Source organism: Petromyzon marinus, chromosome 50 (genome assembly GCF_048934315.1).
Source record: "Petromyzon marinus isolate PM22_M1 ecotype Great Lakes invasive population chromosome 50, UKy_Petmar_22M1.pri1.0, whole genome shotgun sequence".
Classification (NCBI taxonomy): Eukaryota; Metazoa; Chordata; class Hyperoartia; order Petromyzontiformes; family Petromyzontidae; genus Petromyzon; species Petromyzon marinus.
This window is the reverse complement of record NC_133716.1, coordinates 1,854,055-1,868,000: the sequence shown is the minus strand read 5'-3', so window position 1 is coordinate 1,868,000 and position 13,946 is coordinate 1,854,055. Positions and strand designations below refer to the sequence as shown.

The 13,946-nt window shown below is 49.6% G+C and overlaps 1 protein-coding gene across 2 annotated transcripts in view; it reads left to right on the top strand.

Annotated features, from left to right (window-relative positions):
* Positions 1-13,946, top strand: part of LOC116953253 (uncharacterized) — a 305,948-nt gene that overhangs the window by 48,460 nt on the left and 243,542 nt on the right. For both annotated transcript variants that reach the window (XM_032973299.2, XM_032973298.2), the window contains exon 3: positions 5,906-6,116. In XM_032973299.2, the coding sequence (XP_032829190.2) occupies positions 5,906-6,116 (211 nt within the window). The remainder of the gene's footprint in view (positions 1-5,905; positions 6,117-13,946) is intronic.

Here is a 13,946-nt window from a genome sequence, read left to right as displayed (position 1 = left end):
ATCTGTTATATTATTCAACGACCGCGGAGAATAGAGGTTTGATACATGAATATTATTAGTGATCATTGAAAATTTTAATTATCGGGTCACACATTTGTTTTACATAATTAAACACCCGGTGTCATTTACCCGCCGTGTGAAGGATTCCCCGTGACGCCTTGTGGGTCACCGTTACGGAGTTTTGACCACGCTGCACTACGCTGGCCGAGGCAGTGTTGGTGAACAATGGGGAGTGGGAGGCCCAGGCCTGGTGCCGATATAATCCAGCAGTGACGCGAGCCATGGCGTGGAATCCAACTCGGGTCAGCCAGGTTTAGTACGCAGCGCGGTAAGGGGCCGTCCATAAATGACGTCACACACCTGGGGGGGGGGGGGGGGGTCAGACATTCGTGACGATGTGTGATGAGGGGGTGGGGGTTGAGAAATGTGACGTCACATCAAAACGCGCAACTTTTAATAAATATAAACAACACGTTCTACTTAATTAAATTTACTTTTTAATAAATGTTTTCTCCTACAACATCAGAGTACAGCGGCACATTAAATACGCACTATAATGACAATAGTTTAAAGCGATTTGAAGCATATATTTTTTTTGGGGGGGGGGCAGAGCTTTGTGACGTCATATTTGAGGGGGGGGGGTCTGACTTTTTGTGACGCCGTGTGACGAGGGGGTAGGGGGGGGGTCAAAAATCGCGTGACGTCATCTTTGTACGGCCCCTAACCGCTTTGGTGGCTGCCCCGCCTCTATCAGACAACTCTGAGCCCTCAGGAGGTTCGCTGGCGGTGAGACTTGTGTAAGGAGACAGGAGACAGCGCACATAACAGCGAGACTGCATTGCAAACCCTCGTGCCTCTGGCGGGTTACATTTGAAACTGCAAAATGCTTACTCAATTTGTGTGCGCTTCGACACGTTATGGTGAGGTTTTTTTTCTATGCTTTATACTTCATAACAGCCCGTGATTCTCAGCCATCTTATACATCGTCGGCATGGGCACCGTGGTATATGGACCTGGCCTGGGCCTCCTCTAAGTGGACTCAGCCTAAACAAGGGATAACGGTGCACTGTTACGGGGGGTTGAACGGCGAAACACCACGAGCGACATTGAACGGATAACAAAATATACATTATTAATCGAGGGATTATTTTTTTTATAAGTATTTAATACACATGTGAGTGGAGAGCGGTGCCACAGCGGTTAGCGCATTGCGCTAAGAACCCGACCACCAAAGTTCAATTCCCGCTCACAACCAACATTGGTCACGAATATCTGATCCGGTCCCGGGCCTCCTCAAGGTCAACTCGGCCTTAAACGCGTACCTGGTGTGACGTGTACGTATCAGCACTGGGGAGACAAAGGCGGCCGGGCGTGGTTCTCCGGCCAGCACCCCACTCCCTCGTGCGCCGTGCCGGCCTTCATAGGTGCCGCTCGCTCACAGCGCTTGCCCCAACAGTCTGTAAAGTCTCTACGGGGTGGAGGATCTTTGTCTTTTTAGAGCAAGGGGACCACTCATACGCATGAGCATTGACAAATGTGGTCGCGGTGTAAGCGAGGCGAATTGGCGCGAGGAGTCGTAGGTAATGTCGGGTTTTGTTGGGTTAGATCACGTACATATAAATGTGTCGTTAATCCTGCAACTACCCGACACAGGCGGACAGCCAGATTTGTCCGCCTGATGATGCTAGTTGCAAGTACTGGCGAAACGTCGTACTCAGATTGAAGATGTTGTGGCGTGGCTCTGCAACACACCGGTGTGCTGTACTAGTGACGAATTGGCCACGTTCTGTTTTAACGACATGTTTATATTTATGCTATCTAACCCAAAATAACCTATATTGTGGATGATATTGGTCGCGAAAGCCTACAGCGTGTGAAACAGGAGTCGCAGGGTTAATCCCTCTGCTAAGAAAACTTGGCAGAACCCGTCCTCGAAAACAAATGTCTTGAGCCTCAGCGAGACTTTTCTGGACAACCGATCTGAGTAGTAACAACGACAATAAAAAATAATAAAAAGGAAAATAGCCTTGGCCGCTTCACGTTCGCTGTTTCAGAATCAGAATATTTATTCCTTACTGCAGGGGTGAATCCCAGGAGCTATAAAGCTCCGTTTCGCAGATGTCCGGTGGGGTCACGAGGTCAGAACGTTACAACACAAGATGTAAGATGACAAGTCTGACTTTCACTTTGCCGGCGTCTCAAGTTAAAGTAAATTAGTTTTCGTATTTACGCGATCTAACCCACACAAAAAAAAAAAACCTGTATTATGGATAATATTGGTCGCGAAAGCCTACGTGTTAAACGAAATTAGTTTATTACGCATATCATGAAATGTCTTATGGATAGCATGTACACATGTTTTGAGTAATAATAGTGAGAGAAAGGCGGGGTTAGATTTGTTGGACGTGTGATAGGAACACACGAGACTGAGTGCCGTGTGTTTTTACGAGGAACCACAAGAAGTCGGGGAAGACAGCAAACTAAGCTACATTCGCATTTTCTTTTCGTTTTAATCTCTCAAACGTCATCATTGTGACACAGTGCGAGACCGCCGATCGCCATTGGCAGGGAACATCAACTCCGCGAGCAGCGACTCACATTGGGCGACGCAGGACCCGTACGAAGTGGGAGGGCTGAGGGACGTTCGATTCGCTCTCCCAGCCAAGTCGGAGGGGGCACGTGTAGGGACGTGGGGGATTTATACGGGGAGAGGGGAGGGGGGCGGGGAAGGTAGCTCACGGACTGGGGGAAGACCAGGGGCCGTTGGGGGAAGGGGCGAGGGGGGGACATTCGCAATTGAAGCAATGTGATGCCACTGGCAGGAGCATCCGATACAAAGGCGTTGCGTGAACATCACGGTCGCCGCCGTCTTTGAGGAAGGCCGCCGCTCATTGAGAGCGATTGTTATTTTGACGATTTGAAACTCTTTTCATTTACCAGGTAAAGCCCACGGAGCAATTTAGCTATTTGTCAGAAGCTCACCTGGCCACAAATGATAGCTCAACAAAGTGGCTTGTCGCGTGGGAAATCATAGCAGCAAAACAACTCTAAACGCGTGACGTTGATTCTGAATGTGGAGGGAAAACCCGGAGGACTCGGAGAAAAATCCGCGCGACCACGGGGAGAGAGACACGCAAACTCCAGATATACAGCAGGCGTCAGGGTCAGGGTGGAACCCACGACCTCCTGTATTCCAGGCGAGGGAGATAACATCTCGATCTCCATTCCAGATTCATTCTCCAATCATGAGACGGGATTCGTGCTGGATTATAAACGGCGTCGTCGCATGGTGTCCTGTGAGAGGGTACGGAATTTGTCGCAGCCTAACTGAGTGTGGGCAGATCGTAAAACTCCCAGTCGGAAGGTCAAGAGTTCAATCCTCGGTCAGAGGTCAACTCAGCCCCATCACTCCCGGAGGGGGGGGGGGGGTAATACAGTAGTGTGCCCCACCGCTTTGTCGAGAGTCAACAGTGGTTGTCCTGTGGGGAGACTGGCTCCTGACAAGGGAATGTGGAATTTCAACCACTGGGCTCAGAGGAACGTCCCATGCTATATGTATGTTGAACTTCTTTCGCACCGTACATAGCCAACCGTGCTAACCGGAGCTCCAGAGAGTGCTCAATCGCGCAGGGAGACACCGTAACTCGCCTTCACATTCCTCTGCAATGGCTCTCACGATATTGCACAAGCATGGCTTTAAATTACAACCATACATGTTTTTTTTTAAAACGTATAAAAAAATATTCTAAACCTAATGTGACGTTTAAAATAATTCCCACGTGCCTTAGGAGGAGAAAACTCGTATTCACTCGTGTTCACTGTGGCACCCTGCTCACAATGTGGGGGGGGAGTGGGGGTGGGGGAATCACAGCAAGACAGTTTGATTGAAAAACACTTTTCACAAAGCCACGGCTCTTGATGGCTGAAGAAGACGAAATTTAAATTTTCCACGGCCGATGTTTGGGTTATTTTGTAAACAACGTCTGAAGCATGTCGGGATTAATATATATCGCCATCGACAATTCAGTTCTATGCAACGTGAATTGTGCAGGGTATTCATCGTGCAAACTGTTCATGGAAGTGAGAGGAATTGGGCATGGGCCATGGACGGTGGTGAAGAACAAGAACAATGGAGCAGCAGCTGAGGGCCTGATCGTGTCAGGGAAGACGTCCATCGGGGAGATGGAGCGGCATGAGCAGGTGCTGGATGGATTTTCGCATCGCAGGGTCGCGGGAGGTGGCGGACGCTTGTGGAGTCCTTCATCCAGCAGTGGATTGATCACGGCTGATGATAGTGATGACGATTCGCAATGACATTGTTGGAAACAACTCTTGAGGGATGGTGACTCGACAAAAAACATATTGTCAGCGTGGAAGAATAGGTCAAAACACCTCACCTAACCCGAAACCTATTCCTAACCTTTTTTGATTTTGCCAGGTGAGGCCCACTTAGCTATAGCGCTCTTTTTCAGAGGAGACTTGGCCACAAATGAAGCTCAAGTTAGTGGCTTATCAAGTTGACATTTATAGTGGCCAAACATTCAAAACGCGTGGTGATGTTGATTCTAAATGTGAAAGGAAAAACCGGAGGACCCGGAGAAAAATCCGCGCGACCAAAGCGAGAGAGAAACGCAAACTCCAAATATACAGCAGGCATCGTCAGGGTCGGGATCGAACCCACAAACCTCCTGCATACCAGGCGAGGTAGTTAACATCTCCTAGATACCGTGATGATGATGAGAGAGAGAGACACACGCAAACTCCAAATATACAGCAGGCATCGTCAGGGTCGGGATCGAACTCACAAACCTCCTGCATACCAGGCGAGGTAGTTAACATCTCCTAGATACCGTGATGATGATGAGAGATAGAGAGAGACGCAAACTCCAAATATACAGCAGGCACCGTCAGGGTCGGGATCGAACTCACAAACCTCCTGCATACCAGGCGAGGTAGTTAACATCTCCTAGATACCGTGATGATGATGAGAGAGAGAGACACGCAAACTCCAAATATACAGCAGGCATCGTCAGGGTCAGGATCGAACTCACAAACCTCCTGCGTACCAGGCGAGGTAGTTAACATCTCCTAGATACCGTGATGATGATGAGAGAGAGAGAGACACAGACCTCCTGTGTACCAGGCGAGGTAATTATCATCTCCTAGCCACCGTAGCGCCCCCCTAGTGGAGGCCCTTCCGCCAGCAGTTGCATGAGCGAGCAACTGCATGGCTGCGCCTTTACCCTATATTCTTCACGTAACTTTTTTTTCTTGAGGAAATTGGAAATTCCAGAGAAAAGACGTAGTTGAAATGAAAATAACGTCGACACTCTGCTACTGACATAACCTGTATGAAATTCGGAATGCAAAATCAGAAGTGACTGCTCAAGTGACCATTGAGGGTGGTTCTCATCTCTATTGCCAGGCCTGCAACAAGTGGTAGAAACATCTTCACGCAGGGACTGTTTCAGTCAGTGTCCAGTATTGATCAGTCAGTTTCCGGTATTGACCAGTTGGTGTCCGGTATCGACCAATCGGTGTCCGGTATTAACCAGTCAGTGTCCGGTTTCAACCAGTCGGTGTCCGGTATGACGAGTCGGTGTCTGGTATTGACCAGTCAGTGTCTGGTATCAACCAGTCAGTGTCTGGTAACAACCAGTCTGTGTCTAGTATCAACCAGTCGGTGTCCGGTATTAACAGATGTGCTCAACATCGGTGGTGCTTTAAGGAGGGTGTCGGATTACGACGTGCGGCCAATTCAAATGAGATTTTCCATCGCATGTGACAAGGTACCAGGGTTGCCGGAGGATCTCAAACATTAGATGAGGAACGGTCGATCTCGTTCGTAGAGATCATCCCTCACCTCCTGCTCACTGCGCCGCCTTGCGCTCTCTGTTTGCCGCAGGTCCCTTCCCGGAGGACTTCTCAATCCTGGCCACGCTGAGGGCCCAAAAGGGCCTGCAGGCCTTCCTCCTGTCGGTCTACAACGAGCAGGGCGTCCAGCAGATCGGCGTGGAGGTGGGCCGCTCGCCCGTCTTCCTCTACGAGGACCACAACGGTCTCCCCCTCCCGGAGAGCTACCCCCTCTTCAAAGGGCTCAACCTGGCCGACGGGAAGTGAGTCGGGGTCCTGACGCGGGCAACTCACCACGGACGTGTTCGGGAGGCGCGGAACAAAAATAAAAACAACCACTGCTGGAGTCTCTCGAGAGCCCCTCCGCAGAGTGTTTTGTTGCCCGCTCTTGCACGCCGGGCTAGATGTCTGAGATAGTTGCTGGCATTACCCACACTTTACCTCACCGCACGTGACCTGTGATCTGCCGATTGACCAACTATTGCGTGCAGAGGCGGGCATTCTTGGAGAAACTTGACCCATTGTTGAAACCGAGAGTCGAACCTGTCTCCTCTGGATTGCAAGTCCGGTCTTTCAAGTTTCAAGTTTCATTTATTAGGTATAGCCCTGTGAGCCATGCGGCTCTTAAGTCGGGTGCAACCGCAACAAACAAAATATGAATCTACATTGCAGAAAACTATTACACCACAACCAGACCAAAATAAAGCTACAAACACAATGTAACAACAGTAATCATAGGAACTGTGATTTTAAATTTAACAATAAACGATATACATAACACGTACGACAAAACCTGCAGCCATAGCTGGCAGCACGACACTCCCAGTGTATGATGTGTGAGTGAGTCAGCGCATGATGAGTGAGTCAGTGTATGATGTGTGAGTGAGTTAGCAGCAGCGTGAGTGACTATGATGTGTGAGTCAGCGTATGATATGCGGGTCAACATATGATGAGTGAGTTAGTGTATGATGAGTGAGCGCGTATATGATGTGTGAGTGAGTCAGCGGCAGTATGAGTTAGTGTATGATGTGTGAGTGAGTGTATGATGTGTGAGTGAGTGTATGATGTGTGAGTGAGTCAGCGGCAGTATGAGTTAGTGTATGATGTGCGAGTCAGCGTATGATGTGCGAGTCACCGTATGATGATTGAGTCAGTATTAGGTTGAGTGAGTGTATGATGTGTGAGTCAGCGCATGATGAGTGAGTCAGTGTATGATGTGTGAGCGAGTCAGCGGTAGTGTGAGTTAGTGTATGATGTGCGAGTGAGCCAGCACACGATGAGTGAACCTGTGTATGATGAGTGAATGGGTCAGTGGTTGTGCGAGTGTATGATGTGTGAGTGAGTAAGCGCATGATGAGCGAGTCAGTGCATGATGTGTGAGTGAGTAAGCGCATGATGAGCGAGTCAGTGCATGATGTGTGAGTGAGTAAGCGCATGATGAGCGAGTCAGTGCATGATGTGTGAGTGAGTAAGCGCATGATGAGCGAGTCAGTGCATGATGTGTGAGTAAGCGCATGATGAGCTAGTCAGTGCATGATGTGTGAGTGAGTAAGCGCATGATGAGCAAGTCAGTGCATGATGTGTGAGTGAGTAAGCGCATGATGAGCTAGTCAGTGCATGATGTGTGAGTGAGTAAGCGCATGATGAGCGAGTCAGTGCATGATGTGTGAGTGAGTAAGCGCATGATGAGCGAGTCAGTGCATGATGTGTGAGTGAGTAAGCGCATGATGAGCGAGTCAGTGCATGATGTGTGAGTGAGTAAGCGCATGATGAGCGAGTCAGTACATGATGTGTGAGTGAGTAAGCGCATGATGAGCTAGTCAGTGCATGATGTGTGAGTGAGTCAGTGCATGATGTGTGAGTGAGTCAGTGCATGATGTGTGAGTGAGTCAGTGCATGATGTGTGAGTGAGTCAGTGCATGATGTGTGAGTGAGTCAGTGCATGATGTGTGAGTGAGTCAGTGTATGATGTGTGAGTGAGTCAGTGCATGATGTGTGAGTGAGTAAGCGCATGATGTGTGAGTGAGTCAGTCCATGATGTGTGAGTGAGTCAGTGTAAGCTGTGTGAGTCAGTGTATGATGTGTGAGTGAGTCAGTGTATGATGTGTGAGTGAGTCAGTGTATGATGTGTGAGTGAGTCAGTGTATGATGTGTGAGTGAGTCAGTCCATGATGTGTGAGTGAGTCAGTGCATGATGTGTGAGTCAGTGTATGATGTGTGAGTGAGTCAGTGCATGATGTGTGAGTGAGTCAGTGTATGATGTGTGAGTCAGTGTATGATGTGTGAGTGAGTCAGTGCATGATGTGTGAGTGAGTCAGTGCATGATGTGTGAGTGAGTCAGTGCATGATGTGTGAGTGAGTCAGTGTATGATGTGTGAGTCAGTGTATGATGTGTGAGTGAGTCAGTGTATGATGTGTGAGTCAGTGTATGATGTGTGAGTGAGTCAGTGTCGGCTCCCTCTGCTTGCGCCGTCGGCCCCCCGGCTCCGTCGCCCCCCCCCCCCCGGCTCCGTCGCCCCCCCCCCCCGGCTCCGTCGCCCCCCTCCCAGCTCCGTCGCCCCCCCCCCCCGGCTCCACCGCAGTGTTGTCGGGACCCTGGTTTTAAGGCCTCCAACTGTTGGCATCTCACTTAGGGGGTTCATCAGAATGGCCAGTGAAGCTCCGATTAGCATGGTGCGTGAAAGAAGTTCAATGTACAGTCCAGATGTCACGTGGACCCCCTATTAATTGAGCCCAAACCTTTGTTTTCCTTTGCATATTTATTTATGTCTAAAATAAACCTTACTTTAAAAGAAACATTACGTTTTAGACAATTAAATGTGGGGGGTCACAAGACATTTGTACCACCCTGCACATACATAGGTGCACTCTCTCACAAATCTCACAAGGGTATCTCGCTTTTCAATGGGATATTTAGAGCGACACTAATGTCTGCTTCGTGGATGTGAGCAAGTGGTGGAAAGTACAATGTTTTCCCACGACGGGGGAGAGTATATGTAACATTATAACTTAATACGGAAGATTGGAAAGTTGGGTTCTGGATGACAAAAACAAATATGAGCAATATGAAGGTGGATGCACAGCGCGTTTGCTAAACAATCGGAGACGTTTGCCGGAGGGACAGAGCCGGATAGCACAGCGGAGCGTGTGAACCTCGGGCAGCTGTTGAAGGCGATCGGAGTGAAAAGGACGAACGAAAGAGGTGGACGAGTGCAGAGTGTAACCACGGTGGATAGGAAGTGTTAACTGCCTCCCCTGGTGTGCAGGAGGTCGTGGGTTCGATCCCGACCCTGATGCCTGCTGTATATTTGGAGTTTGTGTGTCTTTCTCATCATCACGGTGGCTAGGAGACGTGAACTGCCTCGCCTGGTGTACAGGAGGTCGTGGGTTCGATCCCGATCCCGACTCTGACGTCTGCTGCTGTATATTTGGAGTTTGCGTGTCCTCCCCGTGGTCACGTGGATTTTTCTCCGGGTCTTTCGGTTTTGCCTCCACATTTAGAAACACGCGTTTAGAGTAATCGGCTGCTATATTTCTCTCCCCCTGCCGTTTACTATTTATTCAAACTTCCAATTGATCAGACTTAACTTCAAATTTAGCATTCGTTCACACCTGATGACGGTTACTTGTGTTGCAATAGAAACGTCGTCTATTCCATTATTTATTTTATTCCATTTTATTTCTACGTACCGTTACCGAAAGAACCAAAGAGTATTCTTAGCTCTTTCGGTAAAGTCACGTTGAAGGGAAACAATAAAACAATAAAATATATATAAAAAATAAAAATTATCACGACGTTTCGACCATAACACAAACGGTCGTCATCAGGTGTACCGTTTGTGTTATGGTCGAAACGTCGTGAGAATTTTTATTGTTTTATATATATTTTATTATTTTATTGTTTGCCTTCAACGTGACTTTACCGAAAGAGCTAAGAATATGAATTACTGCAGTCACGAAAGCTTTAAATCAAAATGTAACCAAAGAGTAATTAGAGAGTATATTTATTTAAATCTCTCCCGCGATTGTTATACTGTAATCCCGTTCCTTGCTTTCAAACATTTCATTTTTGGAATGTGCCCCATGCAGTCAGCTTCCCGGAAGCTAAGTTTCATTGAGTTCAATTTGTACTCCTGTTATGCATACAAATTAGACACTAACCTGAATCACACAATCTAGAAGGGCTGATGAGTGATTAAATTAGTCCAGTAAGTGTGAAGTGATTATTTGGCCGAGGGGGGAGGGTATGGTGATGTTAGCAATTAGGAGCAGGTAGAGATGTATCAATTAACAATTCTAGCGAGATGTACGGGGAAATAAAAACACATGCAAGGTTATTGAAATGTAACGGGGCTAATGAGGTGTAATTGGTGTGGGAGCAATTGCACAGTGAAAAATGTTCATAATATGGAGGCGAAGTCGGCTGAGTTTAATTGGCAGCGAGTGAAGGAGGAGGGGGAGTACTATAGTGGGACGTTAATGATGTGTGGAGGTGGACTTAATGAGGTGCAGCGGGGGAGGGGGGTGTGGTGTTGCAGGGTGGTAGGAGAGTTGAGAGATTATACATTTGACCGACGCTCTTCCAAAAAAAGAACGTAAGAGTCTGAGACAAGTGTAATTGCGAATCGTGTTTTATTGGGTTAATCTTTAATGCACCGGTGGGCACTCACTCACAGTGATGTTTCTTCCCTGTTGCACTCATTTCTATTTTGGTTTTCATACTCTTTAATTTCGAACCTTTTTTTTAGCAAGTAGAATAGTTTAAGTTTGTTCTTTTGATAGAGACATACAACTTGGACGGGCGACCACCATCCCACAATATCCGGTATTTTAGGCGTTGCAGACAGTATGTTTGTTGAATTTCTTTCGCACCCTACATAGCCAACCGTGCTAATCGGAGGTACAGTAGGTGGCAGTGCAGCAAGTCCAACGGTCCGCACGACCCCCCCGCTCCCGCTCCACCTCCTTCACCTGTAGGACATCTTGCGATGCAGCTGCGTGTGCGTGCCACCGGAACTCAACCCGTCCGATAATCCTCTGATCCAGCACGCCGACGTCACCACTTGCTACGTGCTTTTCGTCGTCTGGCAATGCCATTTTTATTGTTTTAACGCAACACCCAGAGAAGCTGCACCGAGCGTCTCGCGATTCTGCTTCGGGAGGGTCCTGCCAAGTTTGTTTTGAGCAAGGAGGCGACAATTGAGTGATTTAAGGGCATTTCTTTTTTACATTTGCGTAATTTGGCGCATGACGCCGGCACACGATCACCTACTCTTTGCGAATAACGTCACAGGATCTTTAACGTTCACCGAAACAGGGCGGCGCGGAGTAGTATATATTTTTTAACGTGAATACGGCCGCAGTATTAATCGGGGCAGCTGCTAAAATGGAATCGTGAACCTCTGCGAGCCACCCCTTGGCCACATCACTCCGCATAATCAAACTATATACGGATTTGCGGAGTACTTTGACTGCACGCGTTCTCCAGGGACGAACTCTCTCTCCCCTGAAGGCCCTCTCGTCGTGGCCAGCGGCAGACCTCGACACTGGCATCTAGCCCCTGAACTTATTGTTGCGTAGCATGGCAACATGTGTGTTGCTAACTTAGATATTCTTTTTAAAATATTTTCATGAATTGAAAACATTTAATCCACTTTTTTTTCATATATCCTCAATTATTGACAACTAAAAAAAAATCATGGCCATAGCCGCTGCCGGATGCAAGAAGAGAGTCGTGAGAGCCATGTAATCAGGAGGTGGCCAATTTAATCCCAATTTTCAGGGTCTCAATGTGGACCGGATGGGGGAGGGGGACAATTATATGCAATTTTTTTTTTTGGGGGGGGGGGTCTCAGGGGGTGCTGACCATCCCCATCGCCACCCCCTCACCTCAGCTCCATCACTGGAGAGGCCTCGGTCCAGAAAGTGGCCTGGCAAAGGGCTGTCGGTGCCCATTGTAACGCGAGACGGAGAGAGAGAGAGAGACGACACATTCCGTTATAGTTTCATTCGGGCGCCTTTCTCGCGCAGCCGTGCGCGGCGAGCTGTAATTGAATACTGTATCTGATTTAAACGAGGGGCTCTCTCCCGCGTGACCTCACCGCTCCAGATGTTTGCCGTTTCGGTCGCTCAAAAAAACATCCACCGGCGGCACACGAGCGCGCGCGGGAGGAGGAAGAGGAGGAGAGAGCTGGTGGGGGTGGTGGTGCGCGCCACGGGGAACTTTGCTTAAACCGCTACAGTGCTGGCGTGCGCCGCGTCAAGGAGACCGACGGCGACCTCAGTTGCCCGCGCTCTCGCCCCTCTGGGCCAGCGGTCGCGAGAAAGCGGAGGGCCACGGGGCGCTTTGAAACCTCGACGCGACGCGGGCGGGCCTGGCTGCCACGTGCGCGCCGCGCCTTGTCACGCGCTCGCCCGCCACCCCACGGCGGTGGGGGCCCTCCTCGGAGCATTCGTGCGCACGCGCTCCACCGCGGGCACGGGCGGGCGGGCGGGCGGGCGGTCAAAAGTTTTGTTGTCCTTGGCCACGCGCGCCTACGATTAGCGACGCACGGCTTACGGAGGGCGCGAAACGAGTTCGACGTGCATACGTGCGCATTCGACACGCACGCGTACAAAAACAAAAGTCACGCGAAGTGACTTCCCTGTCAAGCGAGTGTTGGCACATTGGTGATGTCACTACCGTTATAGCACGTGGACATTTTAAAGATACGCAAAATTGTCCCTTAATATATAATTTTTTAAAAATCCGAAACTCATCTCTGATAGGCTCCTCAAATGACCATTGGGCCATTGGTGCTCATCTGCAGTTTTCCAGCCCTGAGCCAGTGGTGGAAATTCCACATTGCTGAGCCACCAAACACAAACAAAGATCCCCCACTGTGTAGCCTTAACAGACTGTAGGGGCAAGTGCTGTTAGCGAGCACCTACGAAGGCCGAAACTGCACACGAGGGGGTGGGTGGCCAGCACCACGCCCGGCCGCCTTTGCCTCCCTGGTAGTGATGTTTACACACCGCAGCAGGTACTAATTTGGGGCTGAGTCGACCTAGAGGAGTCCCAGGACCGCTTCGAATAACCTTCACTGGTGTTGGCCGCGAGCGGGAATTGAACTGGGGTGACGGGGTTCGTAGTGCAGCGCGCTGGCCGCTCCACCACCGCTCGCTCTACCGCTGAGCCACCTGGCCCGGATGCACAGACACAACAGGAGGGGAATGATCGTGGACAAGAGTGGAGTGTTGCCAACATGGGTTCGCCCTGACTCGGAACAATATTGTTTGTAACGAATGCGCGTATGGCCGAGAGCATGTCCAACGCGGAGGTGCCAGTGGTTACACGGCCAACATCCAGCGCTGGATTGATTATGGATGACAATAACGACGAATAGTAATATGATCTTTTGAGCTGCAAAAGATGACATCGTAATGGCAGTTTCGTCCGGTTTACTGGAGGGGTAAGTCCCTCGCGGCAATGCAACGTCATACCAATCTGTTCGTCATCTTGGGATCGTCTTTACGAGAGAGTCTGGCGATGAGAACTAAGCTATTAACGTTTTCAACCTCATTTGAAAAGTGTTCGAACAAACAAAGATCTCCCGTATAGCTTTTTACAGACAGTTGGGGCAAAGTGCTGTTCGGGAGCACGGTTCAAGCGGGGGTGGTGTGGCTAGCACCGTGCACAGACGCCTTTGTCTCCCCAGTGCTCATGCTTACACACCGCACAGGTTCTCATATTAACATCCATTCGACCTGGGAGAGGCCCAGGAGCGGGTTTTGATATCACTCGCCACTTAACGTTCGCCACTGCTGGGAGAAATCGACCTCGGGTAATCAACGTTCAGTCGCGCTGGGCGCCACTCGCCGTAAAGCAAGCAGACAGACGCAACACCACACCATGCAGACACACGCAACACCACACCCAGCAGACACACAACACCACACCCAGCAGACACACACAACACCACACCCAGCAGACACAGGCAACACCACACCCAGCAGACACACACAACACCACACCCAGCAGACACACGCAACACCACACCCAGCAGACACACGCAACGCCACACCAAGCAGACAGACGCAACACCACACCCAGC